At 43.8% G+C, this 25,586-nt stretch overlaps 1 protein-coding gene across 8 annotated transcripts; it reads left to right on the top strand.

Annotated features, from left to right (window-relative positions):
- The first annotated feature begins 422 nt into the window (after positions 1–422).
- Positions 423–24,479, top strand: med22 (mediator complex subunit 22). 8 transcript variants are annotated; one of them, XM_072240453.1, is made up of 7 exons: positions 423–479; positions 1,772–1,841; positions 3,740–4,026; positions 4,147–4,281; positions 15,915–15,995; positions 18,563–18,771; positions 23,338–24,479. In XM_072240453.1, the coding sequence occupies exons 4-7, from the start codon at positions 4,159–4,161 to the stop codon at positions 23,555–23,557; spliced, it is 633 nt and encodes a 210-aa protein (XP_072096554.1). In that variant the 5' UTR covers positions 423–479; positions 1,772–1,841; positions 3,740–4,026; positions 4,147–4,158; the 3' UTR covers positions 23,558–24,479. The 8 variants fall into 8 exon arrangements, with proteins under 8 accessions (XP_072096554.1, XP_072096553.1, XP_072096556.1 ...); XM_072240452.1 differs by having other exon boundaries at positions 4,142–4,281; XM_072240455.1 differs by lacking the exon at positions 3,740–4,026 and having other exon boundaries at positions 4,142–4,281; positions 23,344–24,479.
- Positions 24,480–25,586: the final 1,107 nt, after the last annotated feature.

The following is a 25,586-nucleotide window of genomic DNA, read 5'->3' as shown; positions in this document are numbered from 1 at the left end:
CAACAGGCTCCAGGACAGCTTCTTCCACCAGGCCATCAGACTGATTAATTCACGCTGATACAATTGTATTTCTAAACTATATTGACTGTTCTGTTGTACTGTATATTTTACTGTACCTACTATTTATTACAAATTACTATAACTTGCACATTCAGAGGGAGACGTAACGTAAAGATTTTTATTCCTCATGTATGTGAGGGATGTAAGAACTAAAGTCAATTATCTGTAGATTTCTTTCCCCCACCATCTCCTTCATAAGGACCTTACTAACATGGTGTGACCTTCACAAAATGAAGTCCGTCACGCAGGGCGCAACCGAACTTGATACCTCGCGCTACTTTTAACGGGCAGCTCGGCTAGCGATAGACATCGTGATGTTTCCTGTTCACCCAGCGCCCAACGCCAATCAGCTACGTCGGGAGGCGGGATGTATGGCAGCAAGGTTTGGTGGTGGTCGCAGTGTGTTGGCGGGGGCTGAGGTGAGTTGTTCCGTAGTAATGGGGTTGTGTTTAGTTTCGCATCGACGTGAGCGGGCCTAAGAGCGGGGAGTGAACACTGGGAAAGGCGGGTGGTGTTGGGAACCAGAGATCTGTCGCTGAAGCTAGAGAAAAAATGGGGAGATGGATATGGGTGCCCCTCTTCTCATTACTACCATCAGACACACTCAATATTTTAAGTACGTTTTTTCCCTTCTGTCATATTTCTGAATGCTCCATGAAATCATGAACACAATTTCATTATTTACTCTGCTTTATTTATTTTTTATATTTGCTTTTGCAATTTACAGTGATTTTCTTATGTATTGCGCTATACTGCTGCTGCAAAACAACATATTTCACTATTATGTAAATGAAAATGATTCTGATCCACTGGACGCTTGGGTAGTAAGTTCAGAAACTGAACTGAAGATGGCATGAGGGATTCTGCAGATGCTGGGAATTTTGAATAACACTCAGCAAAACGCTGGGGGAGCTCAACAGGCCAGGCAGCATCTTTTGAAGGAAATAAACAGTTGATAATTCGATTAATTCGGGCTGGGACCTTTCATCAGGACTGGAAATGAAGGGGATAGAAGCCAAAATAAGAAGGGAGGGGAGGCAGAGGAGTACAAGCTGGTAGGTGATAGGGGAGACCAGGGGAGGAGACTTCTCAGGCCAAATATGAAGTGCTTCTCCTCCAGCCTTGGTTTGGTTTCAGTTTGTCAGTAGAGGAGGCTATGGGTTAGTGTGGAAATGGGAAATGGTATCAAAAATAGGTGGCCACAGGAAGTTTCTGACTGAAAAGTGCACAGAGCTGAGATGCTTAACCTTTATATTATGGTCAACTGTGCTCCCTTATCAGATTCCTCCTCCTCCTCCAGCCCGTTAGCTCTTGTGCATATAACTTTTGACATATCCCACCCCGCCTCGTCTCACCCATCACCTGCCATCTTGTACTCCTTCCCTTCCCGCCCCCCCCCCCACCTTCCTATTCTGACTAATATCACTTTCCGGTCTTGAAGAAGAGGTCCAGCTGGAAATATCAACTGTTTATTTCCCTCCATAGATGCATCCTGACTTGTATAGTTCCTCCAGCCTGAATGTATTCTGCAGCCTTTGACTGAGCCTCAGTCATGGGTCAACTACTGACTATGCTTATTTCTTCATAGAACATAATCTCAGGCAATGTGCTATTATGAAGGGTCTCGAATCGGAAATGTGAAGCTTGTTTGCCTTTCCACATATATGCAGCCTGATCTGCTAACTGTCTGCAGTAATCTGTTATTTTTCAGGTTCCATGGCACTATTTTGCAGAACAGGGGTATCATCTCTGCTGTCTTGAACCTTGAAGCACTTCAAAAGGTATTTTGCTGGATTTAAAGCACTTTGGGACATTCTGAGAATTTTCAAGGCACTATAGCAAATAATACAACCCTGATTTAGCACCATTCCCTCATTTTCAGTGTATTGCTTGGTTTCCCATTTTTTTCCTCTCAACAGAAAAAAGCATTTGTAAGGCACCTGTCAGGATTATAGCCTACTCCAATGTAGTTTGCAGCCCGTGAAGTACTTTTGAAGCATGGCCAGTTTTGTAATGTGGGAAACATGCGACCCATTTGAAAAAGGATCTTGTGCTCTCCCGCCATATATGACGAATAAACTCTTCCGGGCTTCCAGCCGGGTACAGGTTTCGATAAACACTGATGTTTCGATAAACTCTGCCATCTTCTTCAGGGATGATATCCGGGCATGTCCAGTCCAGTGGTATTTATACCCCTGTTGTCTGTCCCTCCTGATTGGTTAGTCCTCATCCAATCAGGTTTCTACTCTCCCACCTTGTTTACAACTGAATTCCAGTTCGTTCTTAGAGCGAGACCTCTGTCTTTGTTGAAAAAACTTTAATTTTTAGAGGAAAAGGTTTTTAACAAAGATGGAAGTTCTCGCTCTAAGTAAGAACTGGGATTAAATTAAGCTTTTGGTATGCTGGCCTTTATAAATCAGAGCATTGAGTATAGGAGTTGGGATGTAATGTTGAAATTGTACAAGGCATTGGTAAGGCCAAATTTGGAGTATTGTGTACAGTTTTGGTCACCAAATTATAGGAAGGATTTCAACAAAATAGAGTACAGAGAAGATTTACAAGAATGTTACCTGGGTTTCATCTCCTAAGTTACAGAGAAAGGTTGAACAAGTTGGGTCTTTATTCTTTGGAGCGTAGAAGGTTGAGGGGGGACTTGATAGAGGTATTTAAAATGATGAGGGGGATAGATAGAGTTGATAGGCCTTTTCCATTGAGAGTGGGGGAGATTCAAACAAGAGGACATGAGTTGAGAGTTAAAGGGCAAAAGTTTAGGGGTAACATGAGGGGGAACTTCTTTACTCAGAGAGTGGTAGCTGTGTGGAACAAGCTTCCAGCAGAAGTGGTTGAGGCAGGTTCGATGTTGTTGTTCAAAGTTAAATTGGATAGCTATGTGGACAGGAAAGGAATGGAGGGTTATGGGCTGAGTGCAGGTCGGTGGGACTAGGTGAGAGTAAGAGTTCGTCACGGACTAGAAGGGCTGAGATGGCCTGTTTCTGTGCTGTAATTGTTATATGGTTATATGGTAAATTGTAAACAAGATGGGAGAGCGGAAACCTGGTTGGTCAGCCCTCATCCAGTCAGGAGGGATGGACTACTGGGTATAAGTACCACCAGAATAGACATGCCCAGGCATCAAGACGAAGATGGCAGAGTTTGTTATAGAAATATCGGTTATAGTTGATACCTGGACATGCTGGAAGCCCAAGAAGAGCTTATTCATGACAGCCATTTACATTTGGTAAGTTTCTACAAACGCTGCTGTAATATAACCAGATCATGTTTATAAGTGAAGCTGTGTGAGAGATGGATACTGGTGTAGGACTCTACAAGTAACTGCCTTATTTTCAAACAATGCTGCTAGATTGTTTACATCCACATGAGAGGGGAAAAAAAACACCCCAGTTTAATACATAAGAAGTCACAGCAGTCTCTGAATACTCTTCTCAAACCTCTAGACTAGAACTGAACCTACAATCTTTGAAATTAGACTCATCAAATCCAGCAATTAGGTTATTATATTGATTACCATCCCTAGAGTTTTACTGTGACCAATTGTCAGCAGCTCTAGACCATGACTATACAAGAATCGTGATCACTTATCTTGCATCTGTGAAAGGCACTTATGTTTCAAAGGTTTATTTATTATCAAAGTATGCAAGTCTGAAATTTTCTTCTCCAGATAGCCACGAAACCAAGTAAGAAAAGGACGGCAGCATGATAATCGACCCCCAAATCCCTCCTCCCCACACAAAAAAAACTTAACAAAAACGGAATCAGCACAGTGACCCCCAAGTTTTCCTCACCCACACACAAAAAAAACGAGAAGGATGGGACGGAAACACAGAATACAAAAAAGGCCATAAGACTGAAAATAAAAGCCCACAGTCCAAGTCCACATCCACAATGCAGAAAATATGGACAACATTCTCCCCTCTGTAGCAGAGCAATCTCACCAGCAACTAAAAGGTAGTGTCCTCACTCCGTAGAAGAGTGTTTGACCTAACAAAAGTACAAGATAGCAGAGAAAGTGTTGAAAATGCTCTAATCACGTGCTTCCTTTTTTTATTGTGACTTCTCTCAGTGTAGGACAAGAGCAGAATGTCCCAGCAACGGACTCTGCCTCAAAGTAAGGAAATCCTGCTCCAATCCTACAACAAGAGACTGAAAGATGACATTAAATCTATTCTGGATAACTTCACGGAAATCATTAAAAGTGCTCGGGTATGTGATAACCAATCTGAAGCAAGTACAGCTGGTCTCCAAGGGAGCTTTCATTTTCCTGACATTGATCATTTAAGAAGATTATTTTTTCAATTGTACATCTGGGCCCTGAAATTTACCACAGCAGGATTTCCAGGGATGGTTTCAGGGAATGTGCGTGCATGGACCCTGGGTTTGCATGCATTATTTTCCAGCAGTCTGATTGGACAGGTGTGGTCCATGTTGTGTGGGGAGTAGTACAGGAGTGACTACACCAGAAGTTAGGTTTCCACCTGCACGGTGAAGAGATTGTAGGAAGATCGGGCTATGTAAGTTTACTGTGATGTGAAGGTCAGTGATTCTGTTGTAAGAAACATAAGCAAATGGGTTATTTTTGGGTAGGAAGGAAAAATATTATTGCTCCTTCTTACTCAGTCTGGAAAAGCACAATTTTTCTACGTCCTGATACCAGTCTCTACTCAGCCAGTGAGTTTTCATTTGGTCCTTTAAGAGAGTGCCTGCAGTCTCCAGCTCACCAGTCATTTACCCTGATCTGCATTTTGCCTCACTGCTCCAGCAGCTTTCAATGTCTTGCAGACTAACCTCATCACCTTAAGTGTTTCTTTTCCAGAAACTTGTTCAACTTCTCTTTCTTTTGTGATTTTAAAAAAATTGTTCTTCTCTTTCTTGCCTTAGGGATTCATAGTGTCTTAAATTTCAAAGCCATGTGGTCAGGTCAATCTCATTCATTGGCAGCACCTAATTTCTCAAGTTTCCTGTGAAAACCATGCCTGTACCCGGTGCTGGGGTTGAGTTTTCTGCCCATTTTGTATTATAAACCATATGAACTACTGCAACAGAATGGCACAATGACACCATCATTAAAACTCTGCCTCACTGTTCCAGTGACCTGGGTTAACATAAAAAAAACCTACAGCACAGTACAGGCCCTTCGGCCCACAAAGCTGAGCCGAACATGCCCTTACCTTAGAAATTACCTAGGGTTATCCATAGACCTCTATTTTTCTACGCTCCATGTACCTATCCAGGATTCTAATAAAAGACCCTATTGTATCCATCTCCACCACCATTGCCAGCAGCCCGTTCCACACACTCACCACTCACTGCGTTTTTTAAAATAAAACAACTTACCCCTGACATCTCCTCTGTACCTACTTCCAAGCACCTTAAAACTGTGCCCTCTCATGCTGCCATTTCAGCCCTGGGAAAAAGCCTCTGACTATACACGTGATCAATGCCTCTCATCATCTTATAAGCCTCTATCAGGTCTCCTCTCATCCTCCGTCACTCCAAGGAGAAAAGGCCAAGTTCACTCAACCTACTCTTGTAAGGCATGCTCCCCAATCCAGGCAACATCCTTGTAAATCTCCTCTGCACCCTTTCTATGGTTTCCACATCCTTCCTGTAGTGAGGCAACCAGAACTGAGCACAGTACTCCAAGCGGGGTCTGACCAGGGTCCTATACAGCTGCAACATTACCTCTCGGCTCCGAAACTCAATCCCACGATTGATGAAGGCCAATGTACCATATGCTTTCTTAACCACAGAGTCAACCTGCACAGCAGCTTTGAGTGTCCTATGGACTCAGACCCCAAGATCCCTCTGATCCTCCACACTGCCAAGAGTCTTACCATTAATACTATATTCTGCCATGGTATTTGACCTACCAAAATGAACCACCTCACACTTATCTAGGTTGAACTCCCATCTGCCACTTTTCAGCCCAGTCTTGCATCTTATCAATGTCCTGCTGTAACCTCTGGCAGCCCTCTACACTATCCACAACACCCCCAACCTTTGTGTCATCAGCAAATTTACTATTCTTCATCCAGGTCATTTATCAAAATCACGAAGAGTAGGGGTCCCAGAACAGATCCCGGTGGCACACCACTGGTCACCGACCTCCATGCAGAATATGATCCATCTACAACCACTCTTTGCCTTCTATGGGCAAGCCATTTCTTGATCCACAAAGCAATGTCTCCTTGGATCCCATGCCTCCTTACTTTCTCAATAAGCCTTGCATGGGGTACCTTGTCAAATGTCTTGCCAAAGTCCATATACACTACATCTACTGCTCTACCTTCATCAATGTTCTTAGTCACATCCTCAAAAAATACAATCAGGCTTGTAAGGCACGACCTGCCTTTCACAAAGCCATGCTGACTATTCCTAATCATATTATGCCTCTCCAAATGTTCATAAATCCTGCCTCTCAGGATCTTCTCCATCAACTTACCAACCACTGAGGTAAGACTCACTGGTCTATAATTTCCTGGGCTATCTCTACTCCCTTTCTTGAATAAAGGAACAACATCCGCAACCCTCCAATCCTCCAGAACCTCTCCCGTCCCCATTGATGATGCAAAGATCATCGCCAGATGTTCAGCAATCTCCTCCCTCGCCTCCTACAGTAGCCTGGGGTACATCTTGTCCGGTCCCGATGACTTGTCCAACTTGATGCTTTCCAAAATCTCCAGCACTTAATATCTACATGTTCAAGCTTTTCAGTCTGCTGTAAGTCATCCCTACAATTCCCAAGGTCCTTTTCTGTAGTGAATACTGAAGCAAAGTGTCCACTAAGTACCTCTGCTATCTCCCCCAGTTCCATACACACTTTTCCACTGTCACACTTGATTGGTCCTATTCTCTCATGTCTTATTCTCTTGCTCTTCACATACTTGTAGAACGCCTTGGGATTTTCCTTAATCCTATCCGCTAAGCTCTTCTCATGGCCCCTTCTTTCTCTCCTAATTTCATTCTTAAGCTCTTTCATGCTAGCCTTATAACCTAGATCTCTATCATCTAGTTTTTTGAACCTTTTCTTCTTCTTCTCAGCTCTTCTTGACTAGATTTACAGCAGCCTTTGTACACCACGGTTTCTGTACCCTACCATCCTTTTCCTGTCTCTTTGGAACATACCAACTCTACACAAATATCCGCTGAACATTTGCCACATTTCTTCCATACATTTCGCTGAGAACATCTGTTGCCAATTTATGCTTCTAAGTTCTTGCCTGACAGCCTCATAATTCCCCTTACTCCATTTAAACCCTTTCCTAATTTGTCTGTTCCTATCCCTCTCCAAGGCTATGGTAAAGGAGATAGAATTGTGATCACTATCTCCAAAATGCTCTCCCACTGAGAGATCTGACACCTGACCAGGTTCGTTTCCCAATACCAGTTCAAGTACAGCCGCTCTTCTTGTAGGCTTATCTACATATTGTGTCAAGAAACCTTCCTGAACACACCTAACAAACTCCACCCCATCTAAGCCCCTTGCTCTAGGGAGATGCTAATCGATATTTGGGAAATTATAATCTCCCACCACAAAACAACCCTGTTATTATTACACCTTTCCAGAATCTGCCTCCCTATCTGCTCCTCAATGTCACTGTTACTATTGGGTGGTCTATAAAAAACACCCAGTAGAGTTATTGATCCCTTCTTTCTCCTAACTTCCACCCACAGAGACTCCGTAGACAATCCCTTCGTGACGTCCACCTTTTCTGCAGCTGTGACACTATCTCTGATCAACAGTGCCACACCCCCACCTCTTTTGCTTCCTTCCCTGTCTCTTCTGAAACATCTAAAACCCAGCACTTGAAGTAACCATTCCGGTCCCTGAGCCATCCAAGTCTCTGTAATGGCCACAACGTCATAGCTCCAAGTACTGATCCACGCTCTAAGCTCATCCGCTTTGTTCATAATACTCCTTGCATTAAAATAGACACATCTCAAACCATCGGTCTGAGCGCATCTCTTCTCCTTCACCTGCCCATTCTCCTCTCGCGCTGTCTCCAAGCTTTCTCTATTTGTGAGCCTTCCTCTGTCATTTCAGTTCGGTTCCCACCCCCCCAGCAATTCTAGTTTAAACTCTCCCCAATAGCCTTAGCAAACCTCCCCGCCAGGATATTGGCCCCCCCTGGGATTCACGTGCAACCCGTCCTTTTTGTACAGGTGATACCTGCCCCAAAAGAGGTCCCAATCATTCAGATATCTGAATCCCTGCCCCCTGCTCCAATCCCTCAGCCACGCATTTATCCTCCACCTCACTCTATTCCTGTACTCACCGTCACGTGGCACAGGCAGTAATCCCGAGATGACCAGCTTTGTGGTCCTGCTTCTCAACATCCTTCCTAACTCCCTGTAGTCTGCTTTCAGGACCTCATCCCTTTTCCTGCCTATATCATTGGTACCAATATGTACCATGACCTCTGGATGTTCTCCTTCCCACTTCAGGATATCATGGACACGATCAGAATCATCCTGGACCCTGGCACCTAGGAGGCAAACTACCATCCGTGCTTCTTTCCTGCGCCCACAGAATTGCCTATCTGACACCCTACCCCGATCACTGCTGCCATCCTCTTCCTTTCCCTGCCTTGCTGAGCCACCGGGCCAGACTCTGTGCCAGAGGTGCGGCCACTGTTGCTTCTCCCAGGTAGGCCGTTCCCCCCCCCCTCCAAAAGTCCTCAAACAGGAGTACTTATTGTTAAAGGGTACAGCCACAAGGGTACTCTCTAGTATCTGCCTCTTGCCTTTCCCTCTCCTGACTGTTACCCACTTATCTGTCTCCCGAGGCCCCAGTGCCTATAGCTCCTCTCTATCACCTCCTCACTCTCCCTGACCAGATGAAGGTCATCGAACTGCATCTCCAGTTCCCTAACGTGGTCCCTAAGGAGCTGCAGCTCAACGCACCTGGCGCAGATGTGGCCGTCTAAGAGGCTGGGAGTCTTCCCCAGTGTCCCACATCTGACATCGAGCATAGAAAACCGGCCTCTCACACATACTTCCTGTCTATATTCTACACAGTTAACCTACCTGGCCTCGACCTGTTATCACCGAAGCTCTGTTGAGCCAAGGCCTTCCTACTCTGTCTCCCTCTACTCTGACGCCCACTCTATAAAGCTGTCTCCTTTTAAACCCTACTCGCTGTTCTAAGTGGCTGACATCCACACGCTTGCGCAGTCGTGCCCCAATCAAACTGCTGAAGAAATAACCAAATCTTTGGAGCATTCCACTATCATACCTGGCATCCCCACAGCTCCAACTATGCAATAAGAAAGAAAGAAAATTTGAACAAAAGAATCTACCTGCAGCCTTCATGTCTTCTCGTGAAAGCCTCTATAAGCTAAAGCTTGAGCTCTCCACTCTGAAACTTGCCCACTCACAGAATGGCCGCTCTGCTTAAACCTAACTTTTTATTGACCCTTGCAGAATGCTCAATTATGCACAATCCAGTGTCTCCTCGGAAATGGTGGAATGTTCTGACTGGCCCCACTCACCACTTTTGAACTCTCTCCCACAGCACAATCCAATATCTCCCAGGAACTGTGACATGCAGAATTTCCCGACTGCCACTGCTCACTTCTTTTAAATTCTCTCATTCCTGTTGTGCAATCCAATGTGTCCTTGAACTGTGGCACGCAGAACGTCCCAACTGCCCGGCTCCCCTCTTTTGAATTGCTGAGTTCCTCCCACACTCTGGGCTTCCCAGATCTGAGGTGGTCCCGACCAGCTGGCAGCTTACAGCAATAAACGACCTACTGGAGGAGCCCAGCAAATTGAGCAGCATCTACGGGAAGCCACGATGCACGATTTTGTCCCGAAACGTCAGCAATTCCTCTCCTCCCATGGATGTCGCTCGACCTGAGCTCCTCCAGCAGATTGTTGCTGCACACCGCCAGCAACTGCAGTCTCCTGTGTCTCCATCTGCTCATTAGCTCAATGAATTGTGGAGCAAGATGGAGGAACAGGTGCTCACCCCTTCACTCAGATCACGGGTAACCAGCAACTCAACCCATCCATGCTCCACACAACTGGGCAAAACAACAACAGGTGTTGGCATCTCAGCTCCTCACACCTTTTCTACCTTTCACTATAATCCTGGCTGATCTGCCCTATGCCTCATCTCCCCTTTCTCAGTTCCCTTCATAACAATTTATTACAGTACGTGAATGTACGTATTGGGAGCAGAAGAAAGCCACATTCTCCTTTGCGTACATTAATTTTTCATTCCATTAATAATCAACAATCTAAATGACCCCACCTTAAAACTACTCAGGCTACTTCCACCATTCTGTCAGGAACCCTGTTCCAAACTCACAACCCTGAGGGAAAATAAAAATTGCCTCATCCATGTCTTACTGTCGCCGGCCAAGTCAAAGGTGGTGACTAATCAGCATACAGTGTAGGAGGGAGATTGAAAGTCTAGCTGAGTGGTGCCCCAACAACAACCTCTCACTCAATGTCAGCAAGACCAAGGAGCTGATTACTCAGTTCTCATGGGAGTTAAACCTGAGGTCCATGAGCCAGTCCTCATGGGAGGATCAGAGGTGGAGAGGGTCAGCAACTTTAAATTCCTAGTGTTATCATTTCAGAGGACCTTCCTTGGGTCTAGTATGCAAGTGTAATTACAAAGAAAGCACGGCTGTGCCTCTACAGGAGTTTATGAAGATTTGGCAGGACATCTAAAACCTTGACAGACTTCTATAGCTGTGTAGTGGAGAGTATACTGACTGGCTGCATCACTGCCTCTTAGTGTAGATGCACCAATACCCTCAAACGGAAAATCCTACAAAAGGTAGTGGATATGGCCAGTCCATCATGGGTAAAACCTTCCCCATCATTAAGCACATCTCCATGAGGTGTTTCAGGAAAGCAAAGGATCTCCACCATCCAGGGTTAAACCTTACTTATAGCTCCACACAGTTACATCTCATGTTATTAGCATATCTATCTTTCTCCCTTCTAGTGTGATGCAGCCTCTGTACCATTCACCCGAACTACTCCGTGTAGTATTCTGCTCATTCTTCAGAAGAAGTTTCTCGTTGAATTTCTTCTTAAGATTTATTACTGCCAATCTTGTGTTTATGATTCCTGGTTCTGGACTTCCCCAGGTTGGAAACACCTGCCCTTTCATCACTTTAAAGGCCTCTGTCAGGTTTTTCAGGTTTGCCAGCTCAGTCCTGTTCAGTTGCTTAGAACCTCAGTTGTGAGCAGGTTTGCTAGAGCTGTGGGGGAGGGGGTTAAGTTTGGCAAGAGTTGGGAGCCAGAGTGATAGAGCTGAGGGTGAGGCAGTTGGTATACAACTAGATGCAGTGTGTCATGTGACTGTGAGGATGGACAGGCAGATGATAGGGCAAAATTGCAGTCAGTGAGATGAACTGAAGTGCAAATCAGAGCAAAATTGAAAAGGGTGATGAATACACGACTGAGGGTGTTGTATTTGAATGCACACGATATGCAGGATAAGGTAGATGATCTTGTAGTGCAGGTACGATGTTGTGGGCATCACTGAGCTGTGCCTGAAAGAAGGTCATAGTTGGGAGCTGAACATCACATACAATGTGATACCACATTGTATCAAAAGGACAGGCAGATAGGCAGAAGGGGTTGGGTGGCTATGTTGGTAAAAAAAAAATGAAACCAAATTCTTAGAAAGAATCCTGAAGAAGGCTCTCAGCCCAAAATGTCAATTCGTCCCCCCCATCCCTCCCCACTGATCTCCCTCCTGGCACTTATCCGTGTAAGCGGAACAAGTGCTACACATGCCCTTACACTTCCTCCCTTACCACCATTCAGGGCCCCAAACAGTCCTTCCAGGTGAGGCAACACTTCACCTGTGAGTCGACTGGGGTGATATACTGCGTCCGGTGCTCCCGATGTGGCCTTTTATATATTGGCGAGACCCGACGCAGACTGGGAGACCGCTTTGCTGAACATCTACGCTCTGTCCGCCAGAGAAAGCAGGATCTCCCAGTGGCCAAACATTTTAATTCCACATCCCATTCCCATTCTGACATGTCTATCCACGGCCTCCTCTACTGTAAAGATGAAGCCACACTCAGGTTGGAGGAACAACACCTTATATTCCGTCTGGGTAGCCTCCAACCTGATGGCATGAACATCAACTTCTCTAACTTCTGCTAGGCCCCACCTCCCCCTCGTACCCCATCTGTTACTTATTTTTATGCACACATTCTTTCTCTCACTCTCCTTTTTCTCCCTCTGTTCCTCTGAATATACCTCTTGCCCATCCTCTGGGTACCCCCCCCTTGTCTTTCTTCCCAGACCTCCTGTCCAATGATCCTCTCATATCCCCTTTTGCCAATCACCTGTCCAGCTCTTGGCTCCACCCCTCCCCCTCCTGTCTTCTCCTATCATTTTGGATCTCCCCCTCCCCCTCCAACTTTCAAATTCCTTACTCACTCTTCCTTCAGTTAGTCCTGGCGAAGGGTCTCGGCCTGAAACGTCGACTGTACCTCTTTCTAGAGATGCTGCCTGGCCTGCTGCGTTCACCAGCAACTTTGATGTGTGTTGCTTGATGTCAATTTCTTTATTCATTTCCACAGTTGCTGCCTGACCTGCTGAGTTTCTCCAGCATTTTGTGCGCGTTGGTTAGAAAGAGGTGACATAGGATTGGGATATATAGAATCTTTGTGGGTAGAGTTAAGAAACTACAAGGGTGAAAAAACAATGACGGGAGTTATATGCAGGCCCCCAAACAGTAGCCAGGAGGTGGGGTACAAATTATAACGAGAATTAGAAAATGCAGGTCAAAAGGGCAATGTTTTAGAACATAGAATAGTACAGCACAGTACAGGCCCTTGGGCCCACAATGTTGTGCCGACCCTCAAAGCCTGCCTCCCATATAACTCCCCACCTTAAATTCCTCCATATACCTGTATAGTAGTCTCTTAAATTTCATTAGTGTATCTGCCTCCACCACTGACTCAGGCAGTGCATTCCACGCACCAACCACTCTCTTGAGTAAAAAACCTTCCTGTAATATCCCCCTTGAACTTCCCACCCCTTACGTTAAGAGGAATGTCCTCTTGTATTGAGCAGTGGTGCCCTGGGGAAGAAGCGCTGGCTATCCACTCTATCTATTCCTCTTAATATCTTGTACACCTCTATCATGTCTGCTCTCATCCTCCTTCTCTCCAAAGAGTAAAGCCCTAGCTCCCTTAATCTCTGATCATAATGCATCCTCTCTAAACCAGGCAGCATCCTGGTAAATCTCCTCTGTACCCTTTCCAATGCTTCCACATCCTTCCTATAGTGAGGTGACCAGAACTGGACACAGTACTCCAAGTGTGGCCTCACCAGAGTTTTATAGAGCTGCACCATTACATTGCGGCTCTTAAACTCTATCCCTCGACTTATGAAAGCTAACACCCCATAAGCTTTCTTAACTACCCTATCTACCTGTGAGGCAACTTTCAGGGATCTGTGGACATGTACCCCCAGATCCCTCTGCTCCTCCACACTACCAAGTATCCTGCCATTTACTTTGTACTCTGCCTTGGAGTTTGTCCTTCCAAAGTGTACCACCTCACACTTCTCCGGGTTGAAATCCATCTGCCACTTCTCAGCCCACTTCTGCATCCTATCAATGTCTCTTTGCAATCTTCGACAATCCTCTACACTATCTACAACACCACCAACCTTTGTGTCGTCTGCAAACTTGCCAACGCACCCTTCTACCCCTACATCCAGGTCGTTAATAAAAATCACGAAAAGTAGAGGTCCCAGAACAGATCCTTGTGGGACACCACTAGTCACAATCCTCCAATCTGAATGTACTCCCTCCACCACCACCCTCTGCCTTCTGCAGGCAAGCCAATTCTGAGTTGATAGGAAAGGGTCACTAACAGGGATGATGGCAGAGCAGCAATGGCTGGAGTTTCTGGAAACAAATCAGGAAGCGCAGGATAGATACATCGCAAAGATGAAGTATTCTGAGAGGAGAATGACAAGGGAGGTCAAAGACAGCGTAAAAGCAAAAGAGAGGGCATATATAGCAAAAACTTGTGGGAATTTAGAGGGTTGGGAAGCCTTTAAATACTAAGACAAATCAACTAAAAGCTATAAGGAGAGAAAAGATGAAATATGAAGGTAAGCTAACCAGTAATATAAAAGATGATACCAAAAGTTTTTTTCAGATACATAAAAGCTAAAGGAGAGGCAAGAATGGATATCGGATCACTGGGAAAATGACGCCGGCGAGATAGTAATGAGGGACAAAAAAAATGGTGGACAAACTTAGGTACTTTGCATCAGTCTTCACTGTGGAAGACACCAGCAGTATGCTGGAAATTCAGGAGTTTTGGAACAAAAGTGAGTGCAGTTGCTATTACTAAGGTGTTTAGGAAGCGGAAAGATCTAAAAGTAGATATGACTACACCACAGGGTTCTGAAAGAGGTGGCTGAAGAGATTGTGGAGGCATTAGTAATGATCTTTCAAGAATCGCTAGATTCTGGAATAGTTCTGGAGGACTGGAAAATTGCAAATGTCACTCCACTCTTTAAAAGAGAGAGGCTAAAGATAGGAAATTATAGGCCATTTAGTCTGACCTCAGTGGTTGAGAAAATGTTGGAGTCGATTGTCAAGGATGAGGTTTCGGGGTACTTGCAGGCACATGATAAAATATGCCAAAATCAGCATGGTTTTGTAAGGGGAAATCTTTTCTGTCAAATCTGTTGATATTCTTTAAAGAAATAAGAGACCGGATAGACAAAAGAGAGTCAGTGGATCTTGTTTAAGTGGATTTTCCGAAGGCCTATAATAAGGTGCTGCATGCAAGGCTGCTTAACAATTTAAGAGCCCACGGTATTTCAGGAAAGATACTAGCATGGATAGAAGATTGGTTGACTGGCAGGAGGCAAAGAATGGAAATAAAGGGGGCCTTTTCTGGTTGGCTGCTGATGACTAATTGTATCTCACTGGTGTCAGTGTTAGAACCACTTCTTTTCTCGTATATGTAATGAATTGGATGATGGATTTGATGCCTTGTAGCCAAGTTTGTGGACAATACGAAGATAGGTGGAGGGGCAGGTAGTGTCGAGGGAGCAGGGAGTCTGCAAAAGGACTTGGACAGATTGGGAGAATGGGCAAAAAAGGGGGCAGATGGAATATTGGCATTCATTTTGAGAGGACAAGAATATAAAAGTAAGAATGTAATGCTAAGGTTTTATAAGACATAAATCGGACTGCAGAGGAGTATTGTGTGCAGTTTTTGTGCCCCTTATCTAAGAAGATGTTCATGAGATTGATTCCAGGAATAAAAGGGTTAATGCATCAGGAGCGTTTTGATGGCTATGGGCCTTTACTTGCTAGAGTTTAGAAGGATGAGGGGGGATCTGATTGAAACCTATTGAATATTGAAAGGCCAAAGGTAAAGTGGATGTGGAAAGGATATTTCCTGTAGTGGGAGAGTCTAGGACCAGAGGGCACAGCCTCAGAATAAAGAGAAGTCCATTTAGAACAGAGATAAGGAGGAAATTCTTTAGCCTGAGGGTGGTGAGTCTGTGGAATTCATTGCCACAGATGGCTGTGATGGCCAAGTCATTGGATTATTTGAAGCAGAAGTTGATAGGTTCTTGATTAGTCAGGACATCAAAGGTTACAGGGAAAAGGCAGCACAAGTGGGTTTAATAAATGAGCCATGATGGAATGTTGGAGCAGACTCGATTGGCTAAATGGCCTGTTTATGCTGCTATGTCTTTTATGGTCTTGAAAAAAGGCAGCATCTATGGAGGGGAATAAACAGAACTAGTTTGAGGCTTAATGTAAAGTCCTTTTCACGCTGAGATATATTAATCTGAAGCTCAATCTTGTCTTGCAGGTTGAAGACGAGACACAGGTTTCCCGCGCGACTCAGTGTGAACAAGATCACTATGAGATGCATGTGAGAGCAGCAAATATTGTACGTACCAAGGAGGTCAAATTCACAATTTTGTCTGAGTAGTTTATACTTTCTGTGTCTCTCCTTGGTCCCACACACACTGAGCCTTGCTAGGGATGGGTCCCACATATGCTGACCCTTGCTGGGGTGGGGGGGGGTGGTTCCCACACGACCTTTCCCAACCATGATTCCCCCCTCCCTGCCTCTCTTCCTGCTCTCAGGCCATGATAGAGACCCATATCAGAATTAGGTTTATCATCACTCACATATGTCATGAAATTCGGGTTTGTTTTGCAGCAGCAGGAAAGTGCAATACATCAAATGACTACAGTAGTGTGCAAAAGTCTGAGGCAGCCGAGCCATATGCATGTGCCTAAGACTTCTGCACAGTACTGTATATGTAGAACACCCCAAATGGGAGGATTACAGGGCAGCACAGCTGAAAGATCATTGGTGTGAATTATTAACGTTATTCCTCTTAACACAGGCGGACTGACCTGCATTTTCTATTTTTATTACAGCTGAACATAAAGTTGCTTTTCATCTTTGGAACTTAGGACGCTAGAATTAGAACTTCATCTAAAGTTTGATAAATTCTTATGTAAACATTTTGTATAATGGTGAATAGCAATTTGGTAAGAAATGTTAACATGAACCAATATCCATACCGTGTTTAGAATAGCTGTCAGGTTTTGTATCACAGACTTAGTGATGTGAAATTTGTTGCTTCATGGCAGCAGTTCAGGCAAAGACATAAAAATGATTATAAGTTACCCAAAAAAGAGCACAACAAAGAAAGGAATAATGAGATAGTATCCATAGACTTTTTGAGAATCTGATGGTGGTGGAGGAGGAGATGCTGTTCCTGAATTGTTGAGTGTGGGTCCTGTATCACCTCACTGATGGTAGAAATGAGTAGAGGGCGTGTCCCAAATGGTGAGGTTCCTTAATGATAGATGCCACCTTGAAGATGCTGTTGATGATGGTAGGGAGGCTAGTGCCCAGGATGAGGCTGGCTGAGTCTACAGTCCCTGGCAGCCTCTTGCAATCTTGCACATTGGACCCTCCATACCAGGCCACGATACAACCAGTCCTAACGCTCTTCACCGATCGATGGAAATTTGCAACGGCCTTTGGTGATATACCAAATCTTCTCAAACTCTTAATAAGTAAGAGATGCTAGCACGTTTTCTTTGTGTTTGCAACAGTGTATTAGGCCCAGGACATGTCCTCCAAGATGGTGACACCCAGAAACATCAGGACGTTGAGACACCAGTCAACTAGCCGATCCATCTCACTCCTGTATGTCCCCATCTGAGATTTCATCAACAGCAGTGGTGTGATCTGCAGATTTATAGATGTTGATTGAGCAGTGCTTAGCCACACAGTCATGAGAGTGCAGAGAGTAGAGCAGTGGGTTAAGCATTCATCCCTGAGGCATGCCTGTGCTGATAGGAGATACAGTGAGGAGGTATAACAGCTATATTCAAGGTATTGCAGTTCATGATGATCTAATCCATTATAATGTCTTAAATCAACATTTACAGTGGAAGCTTTCAATGTAAATTTTCACCTTGAAATTTCATTCTTTGATAATATGGACATTTGTAGTAAAGAGTGAGTGGTACATAGAAGAAAAAATAACAACTTTCAAGGGAAGCAATCTGTCCCTCAAGTATAGTGGAGTTCTGGTATCCTGTAACCTGAAGAGTTGAAGGTGGCAGACAGTTAACAATTTTGAAGCTGAGATTGGTTCATTTTTGTTAGACAGAGCACATTCACAGTTACAGAAAAGTGGTTAGATGAATTTATGATATCTGATTGAATAAGGGAGCAGAGTCAAGGAGCTGAATGGGCTGTTTCGATATAATAGTTTCAGAAAATTGCTTTTGTATCCTCAAGAGCAGAATGTTTAAAATTTACTATTCATCCAGGTCCGATCATCTTTCACCCACATCTCTTAGTTTAGGCCCTCACTTGTCTTAACACCACGTAAGTAATGCACAGTGAAATTGACCTGTAAATCCACAGTAGATATATATATATATATGTGTGTGTGTGTGTGTGTGTGTGTGTTTATATATGTTTTCATTCTGTGTTTTTGTCTTCTATATATATCTATAATATGTTGTTGTTGTTGTTCGTCCATCGTTGACGTCGATGAGGACCTCGCACCATTATGATGGTGTCGAGACTAGCGCGTGATTTGGATTTAAGTGAGGGAGAGTTGCACAGCATCAGCCTCACTCTCTCTTCCCAATTCCCATCTGGATCCAGTGGCAAGACAGAGTCGAGACGGCTGGAGATGGGACTAGGCGCAGTGGATGACCAGGACGTCTTCCGTGTCTTGTCCTGCTCTACACGTTCCACGACGCTTGCAGAGACTGCTGCCTTGACCGTTGGACCTTCCATTGGTCTCGTCCGCTCAATCCGCCGGAGTCTGTCTTCACGTGCTGGGATAGACAGCTCCCTATCTCACCAAGGGTTTGAGACCCGTCGGCTACCCTCACCTGGTTTAGCCAGCATGTATAGATAGATAGATAGATAGATGTATAGATGTGTTTTCATTCTGTGTTGTCTTGATTTAGGTGCGTGCTGGGGAGTCTCTCATGAAGCTGGTGTCAGACCTTAAACAGTTCCTGATTCTGAATGACTTTCCCTCCGTGAACGAAGCCATAAACCAGCGAAAGCAGCAGCTTCGGAGTCTACAGGAAGAATGTGACAAGAAGCTGATCACCCTACGAGATGAGATTGCAGTTGATCTGTACGAGCTGGAAGAAGAATATTACTCCTCCAGGTACAAATAGCACGGGACTGCCCTTCCTCAGCCTCAAACATGTCTGAACAGCCACGACGGGTTCTGACATACTCCACAGTGTAACCAGTTTCACCTTCTCAGAATGTTAGACTTTTTTAATCCCACAACATAATATTCTTCTATTGCCATGTTTAACAAGCTGAGGTTCTTGTACTGATTCCATTGCACCAGGGTATTTCATTGAGATGAGAAGGGGTTTCTGCTTAAACTGTTTTCATAATGCTGCTTATTATAGATATCCTTGTGTAATGCACTAGAAATGGAAATTGTTCTTTTGAAGATAGTTTGTGTTCTGGTTTGAAGCACCTTTACAGTACACGATCACCTACTGACCACAGTTTTGGTCTAACACAATAGCTGCTTTTACAACCTGACCAGTCAGTGCTTACTAGCCTTTCATAGAGACTTGCATGCAGGGATAGGGAAAACAGTTGTGTTTTTCACGGTTTCTCTTCGTCTCAACTCTGATGTTAAACAAATTGCTGACATTTCACTGAAACACATGGTAAGTAAATGTAGTTTATTCTGCACCCTAGCTCCCTTCCACAATGCCTTACGAAACAATAATCCTTTGTGGGGGAACTGTGGGGTGCAAATGGCCTCCTTAAAGGTGTTTGCCAATCCATCGTCAAATATTCAAGGAGGGTCACTAAAACATTCCCTCATGCAGTTTTGAAGAAGCTCCCTCTGCTTCAGCGCCTGTTAGAGGAGTTTGCTTTTCCCTGTGCAGAAGGCATTGAAAGTTAGAGTATATTGTACCTTTTTATGTAAGGTGGGAAAAATGCTTCTTTTATGTTTGACAATCATTTTTAAATGATGGATATTGGTGTCCTGTTCTATGCAATGAAAATATGAGAAATTTTATAATTTTATAAAACATAAACTGGAATTCTATATATTTCTCCAAAAATATAATCTTATACATTTCATGTATGCACTACCCCTTGTTTGTCACAATTTAGAAGTCACACTGTGTATGACACAAATTTCATGTTTTTAGGGGAGGGATGTAATCCTATATTTGTTTGCTGTAGAATGACTTTTTGATCATAAAAAATAGGACAGTTACATCCTTTTTTCCCCACAAGTAGTATGTTAAAGGGCATTTGATTTAACTCACGTCGCAAAATATGTTGTATATAAAGATCGCTGCAGCGAAATTTTATATAATATAAATTTATATTTTCATATTCTTTGTAAGCTACAAGTTGCAACTGTTAAATTGAAGCATTGAGTAATTCAGAGCCTCTCATTTCCACAGTGAAATAATACTAATACCAGCATTGCTGTTACAGTGAACCCACTTTGTTCCATAGTATTTCCTTATATATCTCATATCAGCTCTGCCAATTGCCTACTTAACTGTTGTAAATTGCTAGTTTATGTCGTGTTTCACATATCAAAAGTGGCTTCTTAATAGTAAACCCCATAATATTTGGTCTTCATCCAGCTGTAGAGACTCAAATGTTCAATGCCTACCCAGGTGTACTGTTGTTTGTACATCTTGCGTGAATCCCACGATGTCATGTTATTGTGACTGAGTTGTACATCTCATGATATTCCATGCATGAGTCACCTACTTTTCCCATTATCCAAATGCAGCCCCTGTGCTCAGTAAGTAATTCTGTTGCAACGTGAGTAAGGATTTGGTCAAGGCCTGCTCTACCGAGATCCAGAGACTGGCCCCCAGAGCCCAAGACCTCTGTTCTGTATGGTGAATACTATTGGGATTAGAATATTTTCTTAGCTATACAGATCTGGATTCCATCCGTGGTGTGTTTGTAAAATACCAGTCTCAGTCAGAGCTGGGAATGGGGTCTGCCACGGTTGCTCCTTGTCTGGAGAGGAGATGTGGGGGGCAGTCAATCACAGTTTCTTCTGATGACTGCTAGTATGATTGATCCTTCCTGGAAAGTGTGCATTTTCTTGCATACAGTTAGCCGAGTTGCAGTGTTACCCACAGTCAGATAGGTGGTCAGTGTGGAAGTTAAGGGCCAAAGAATCTGGTTCTGTGCCTGTATGGCCCTGGGACTTTATCAAACCCAAGGAGTGGCTGTTTGGAATTCGTGTGGGACAGTGAGATATCAGAGAGTAGTTGGCCCTCGTCCACAGCACAAAGAAAACTTGCCCTTGGGGAAGGAGGAGGAGAAATAACCAGCCAGTCTGGGAACTGCATGCAGGAGAAAGAGCACATGAAAGCTTCCCAAATATCTTTGCATACTCTTTAGAATTAATGTGACCACATTGCTGATTCTTTTTCAGTGAAACACGTTCCTTAGATTTTAAAGCCACTTGTCACTGGGGTCTGTAATGGTTCTAACTAACTGCTCCTTCCAGTAATGAGTGATGTCCAAATGAATAATACATTTAATAATTGTCATTTAAACTTTGTGCCTTGTTCACTGTTCCCAACATTTTAAAGAAAGCTGTTTTTATTTCTGTATGTGCTTATTTTAAGATTTATATATAATTTAGACTGGGTGCTAATTTTGTTACATATTCTAGCATCCCATTTTAAAGATTCATCTTCTTATACAGAACTTAAATAAAGTTAAAACATACAGATCATTGATTTTCAATTTCTGTGTTGTCCATTTAATGTCACTCCTTATCTAATTTAATTTCCACCAAGCTTCCATCTGTCAGTTGGTTTCTTTTAATTTCCTCAGAAATTTAACTGTTATTCATCATACAAGTTATTCTGCAGAAGCAGAGATGGTTAAAAAGACAAACGAACCCACAGAGATTGATGAACAGTCAGTGTTTCTCCCATGACTTCACTGTGTTAACTGATAACTTGTCAGAATAGGGATTGGGGTGTTACTTCCCTGTGTTGTAGAGCAGGGGTTCCCAACCTTTTTTATGCCATGGACCAATACCATTAAGCAAGGAGTCCCTGGGCCCCAGGTTGGGAACTCCTGGTATACAGGGAGCTTTACCATTCTATTTAACCTATGCTAATATGACTGGGGTGCTTGATGGGACCTCTGAAGATTGCTGTCTTGAAGCTTATTTTCTAACAGAACCCTATTCAAGAAGAACTTGCATTAATTTGGTGCCTTTAATGTAACCAAACGTGCCCAAGCAGGCAAGGAAGTGATTTTCCAAATGATACACAGTACCACAGGGGATTTTAGGGTAGGTGACCAAAGGATTGACCATAAAAGATTGAAGGGGTGTGTTAAACAGGGAGAGTGGTTTATAGCTGAGCACTTAGATCAGGATTGAACTGACAGCCAGAATTGGAGTGACGTAGAGAGGAATGGTAAAGTCAGTGAGCATTAGGTGAACAGAACAGGGTGACTTAGGATATGGATAACAGCTCTTGATAGGTGGCATAGAGAACTTTGGAACAAAGTGCATAGTCCACGGCCAGGGAACAGAGGGAGAGAGCAGAACGGGGAAATATTTGAATTTGTATTTAATTGGTGAAGAGACACCGAGAGTGTTTGTGCACCTGGTCTTGCACAAAGACCTCCCAAGCCTAGCTGGTGCTCTGTGAGTAGCCTCTTGCTTCTGAGATGTGAGCAAAACAAAGTCCATACATACTGAGGGAGTTTTGCATTGTCAGGGATGGTTTCCTTTGGCTGTGTTATTTAACTGAGTCCTTGAAAGCCTCTTGAAAAGGTCCCATGGTACTGTTTAAGGAATAGTGAAGAGACCTTGGTGCCTGGCCAATACAAATCCAAAACATAGAGTAGCTGGTTGGCCATTATTGCACTGTGGGCTTAAACTGGCTGTCTACTAAGTATTTATTACTAAACTCGTGGGTGTTGGTGGTGTTGTGTGTGCTAGTTGATGAAAGTAAGGATGCAATTAGCAGCAGGTGGTTAAGAAAACAAACAGTTCTGTAGGACCTTAGTGAGACCACACCTTGCATACCATGTACAGTTGTGGTCTCCTTGTCTGGGGAAGGACGTTCTTGCTGGGCAGGGACTGCAGCAAAAGTTCACTAGACTGATGCCCAGGACTGGCTGCTGCTCAAGGATATCCTGTGGTGACAGGACTGACACAGAGAGATTGGAGAAATTGACTTGTATTTGCTAGAGGTTAGGAAAGTAAGAAGGACTCTACTGAACACTAAGTGCATAGATGCTGAAAGATGTTCCCAACGGCAGGGTGTCTGGAAGCAGGAATCACGTCCTGTAGGATCGCGATGAGAAATATCTTGTGGGGAAATCTGAATACTCAGTTGATACCATATTATTAAATGTATTCAGTAAGGAGTTGGACATAGTTCTGATGACTAAATGAAGGGGTTAAGGGAGAAAGCAGGAAGAGGGTACTGAATTCGTGTGATCAGCTATGACTATATTGACTGGTGGAATGGGCAAATGGCCTACTGTAGCTGCTTGTTTTGGTAAAAGTGTTTTGTTGGTGGTTCAGTAATTTGGGAGTTCCGGAGCTGTTGAAAGGCATTACAGAAATGCAAGTTCTTCCATTTCTTTGTCACTAACTCCCTTTTATGTATTTTTTGGTCATAACTCTTGATTCATTCTTATATCCGTTGCTCTTCTCTCTTACGCCGTCTTTGTTCCTGGCAAGCTACAGCCTGTGGGATGGTGCTGACCTCCCACTCTGTGAAGCATACCGGAGACGGGAGGAAGAGGGGGCAGCCACAGCTGAAGAGGAGATGGCGATGGAAATCGTGTCCTCTGCCTCGGTGGTGGCCCCTGGAGAAGCTAACACTGGAGCAACGCTGAGCACTACAGCCTTGCAACCGCAGGTGAACGGCCACAGAGCGGGCACCCCGGATCCTGTCTGACGGGCAGCAGAGATCTTGGACTGAGCTGCCATGTCCGCAACGAACAAAGCTGCTGGAATAGAGCAGTAACACAGACGAGAACGTTTCACAACATGCATTCAAAAGCGCCATGCCTCCTCTAACACTGTTTACGAGATGCTGCTGACCAGGCAAACAAGTCAATGGAAAAAGGACTCCTAGGAAATTGAGGTTGCTGCAGTGGAATTAGAAGGAGAAAGATGGATTTGTGGATGGGGTGAAACTGGTCTTACGGCACTGGCACAGGGTTGCTCATGGTGATTTACCTGCCTTTTTTTTTTGATCCGGGTCTCTCCCATTTAAAGCGAACAAAACAAGGGCAGGAAAGTTGGTAAAGCTGGCTGGTCATTGATCAAAGGCCAGCTTCTCTCTTCACCGCCCCAAGCCCATCCGAAATCTTTTTTCTTTCTGACGCTGATCAACTTATTGTTCATTTTCACCTCTTTTTGAAAGGGATACGTTCTTTTGCCTGCTGTTTGGTTAAGTGGCTGATTTTCTCCATTATTGGGTCAGTAACTTGGAACTCACGGCATTGTCTGACATGTGGTTTGTAAATGTAATGGCAACATGTTCATTTAGTTGCTTGTGAGTTCTAATCTGGGCGAACATCCAAATCAAACAGGAAAATTCAAGGTAGGAAACTTCATATATTTTTAATTTCAAACTGTTTGACCTCAAGAGAACAACAAGTAGTTAAAGTGTTAGCAAAATCTTGATGTGAAAGTGACTTTGTGCAACACTGCCTGAAGCTGAAACCTCACTGTAATCCTCAACAGTATTACTTGGTACAGTCATAGTGTTTACGCAATAAAAGTATTACCATTCCTGAAGAACTTACAGCAAAATGACACTGTGTAGTTTTTGAATTTGTTAGTAAATTTCAACTGGAGGCAGTTGTTCTGTGTTTTTTTTTGTCCCATAGATTCTCACTCAAGGTGTGACAAGTGATTGTGAAGTCTATGCCTTATAAGATTAAAAAGTGGTGATGTGTATTAGCCTGTCCTTAGCAGTGATGGATCTCGGCCAAGGTTTCACCGGACCTGGGGAGGGGGAATGAGGTGGAGGGAAACAAGTAGCGATTTTACTCCTGTCCCCTGATAGCCTGCGTACAAAATGATGGTTTGATGATTGCCTCATACACTGAAAGATATTGAAAACTTGCATTTTGTGAAGGTCATCTGATTTCAAACATGGGACATACTGGGAAGAAGAACATAAAGGATGTCCCATGACCTTTGTACCATTGAAAGTGAGAGAAACACTTATTGTAGTTCCAGTCTGATTGGAAACAAGTTAAACTTCAGTTGCACAACAAGGCTACATTAAACATATTGGCTGATGCTTAACTGCTTGCGATTAGCACTAACAGAATCATGGGGAAGTAATGATCTCTTGCTGAGTTGTGCCTGTAACCACTTGTGTAAGTATCCAGCCTTAATTGATGATCTTGATTCTGACATTAAATCGCAGAACAATAATTTGAGAATAAAAAGCTGTTATCATAAAAGTGACCATAACAGTAACATGAATGCAAATTCCAACTGGTTCAGTTGTCCCTTTAGGGTGGAAACCTAAAGTGTTGCTCTTTTATTTCTAATTTTATTCTTCTGCTCTGAACTCAGTCAGAAAGCTGCTGGCAGGTTATAAAGAACTCAAACCACCACCTTTGGGTGGGTGATAAATGCCAGACTCTCCAGTGTCCCCTGTACATCGGATCATCTTGTTTTAAGTTAATTTGGGGATAGATGGTCTAGAGCAGGGGTTTCCAACTTGGAGACCATGGACCCTTTGCTTAATGATATTGGTCCTTGGCAGAAAAAGGGTTGGGGACCTCTGATCTAGAGGCTTGACTGTTCGGCCCATTTTAGTTGATGTCACTCACCTTGGCCCCTCTCCTCACCCACCTGCTGCTTAAACTGGGAATTGCAATGGCCAACGAGCTGAATAGACAGTCTGAGATGACAAAAAAAAGTTAAGGGCAGAAATTATTAAATAGTATAGAAAAGGGAAA

This window comes from Mobula birostris, chromosome 22 (genome assembly GCF_030028105.1).
Source record: "Mobula birostris isolate sMobBir1 chromosome 22, sMobBir1.hap1, whole genome shotgun sequence".
NCBI classification, from domain to species: domain Eukaryota; kingdom Metazoa; phylum Chordata; class Chondrichthyes; order Myliobatiformes; family Myliobatidae; genus Mobula; species Mobula birostris.
The sequence above is the reverse complement of the archived record's forward strand: the minus strand, read 5'-3'. Positions and strand labels throughout refer to the sequence as shown.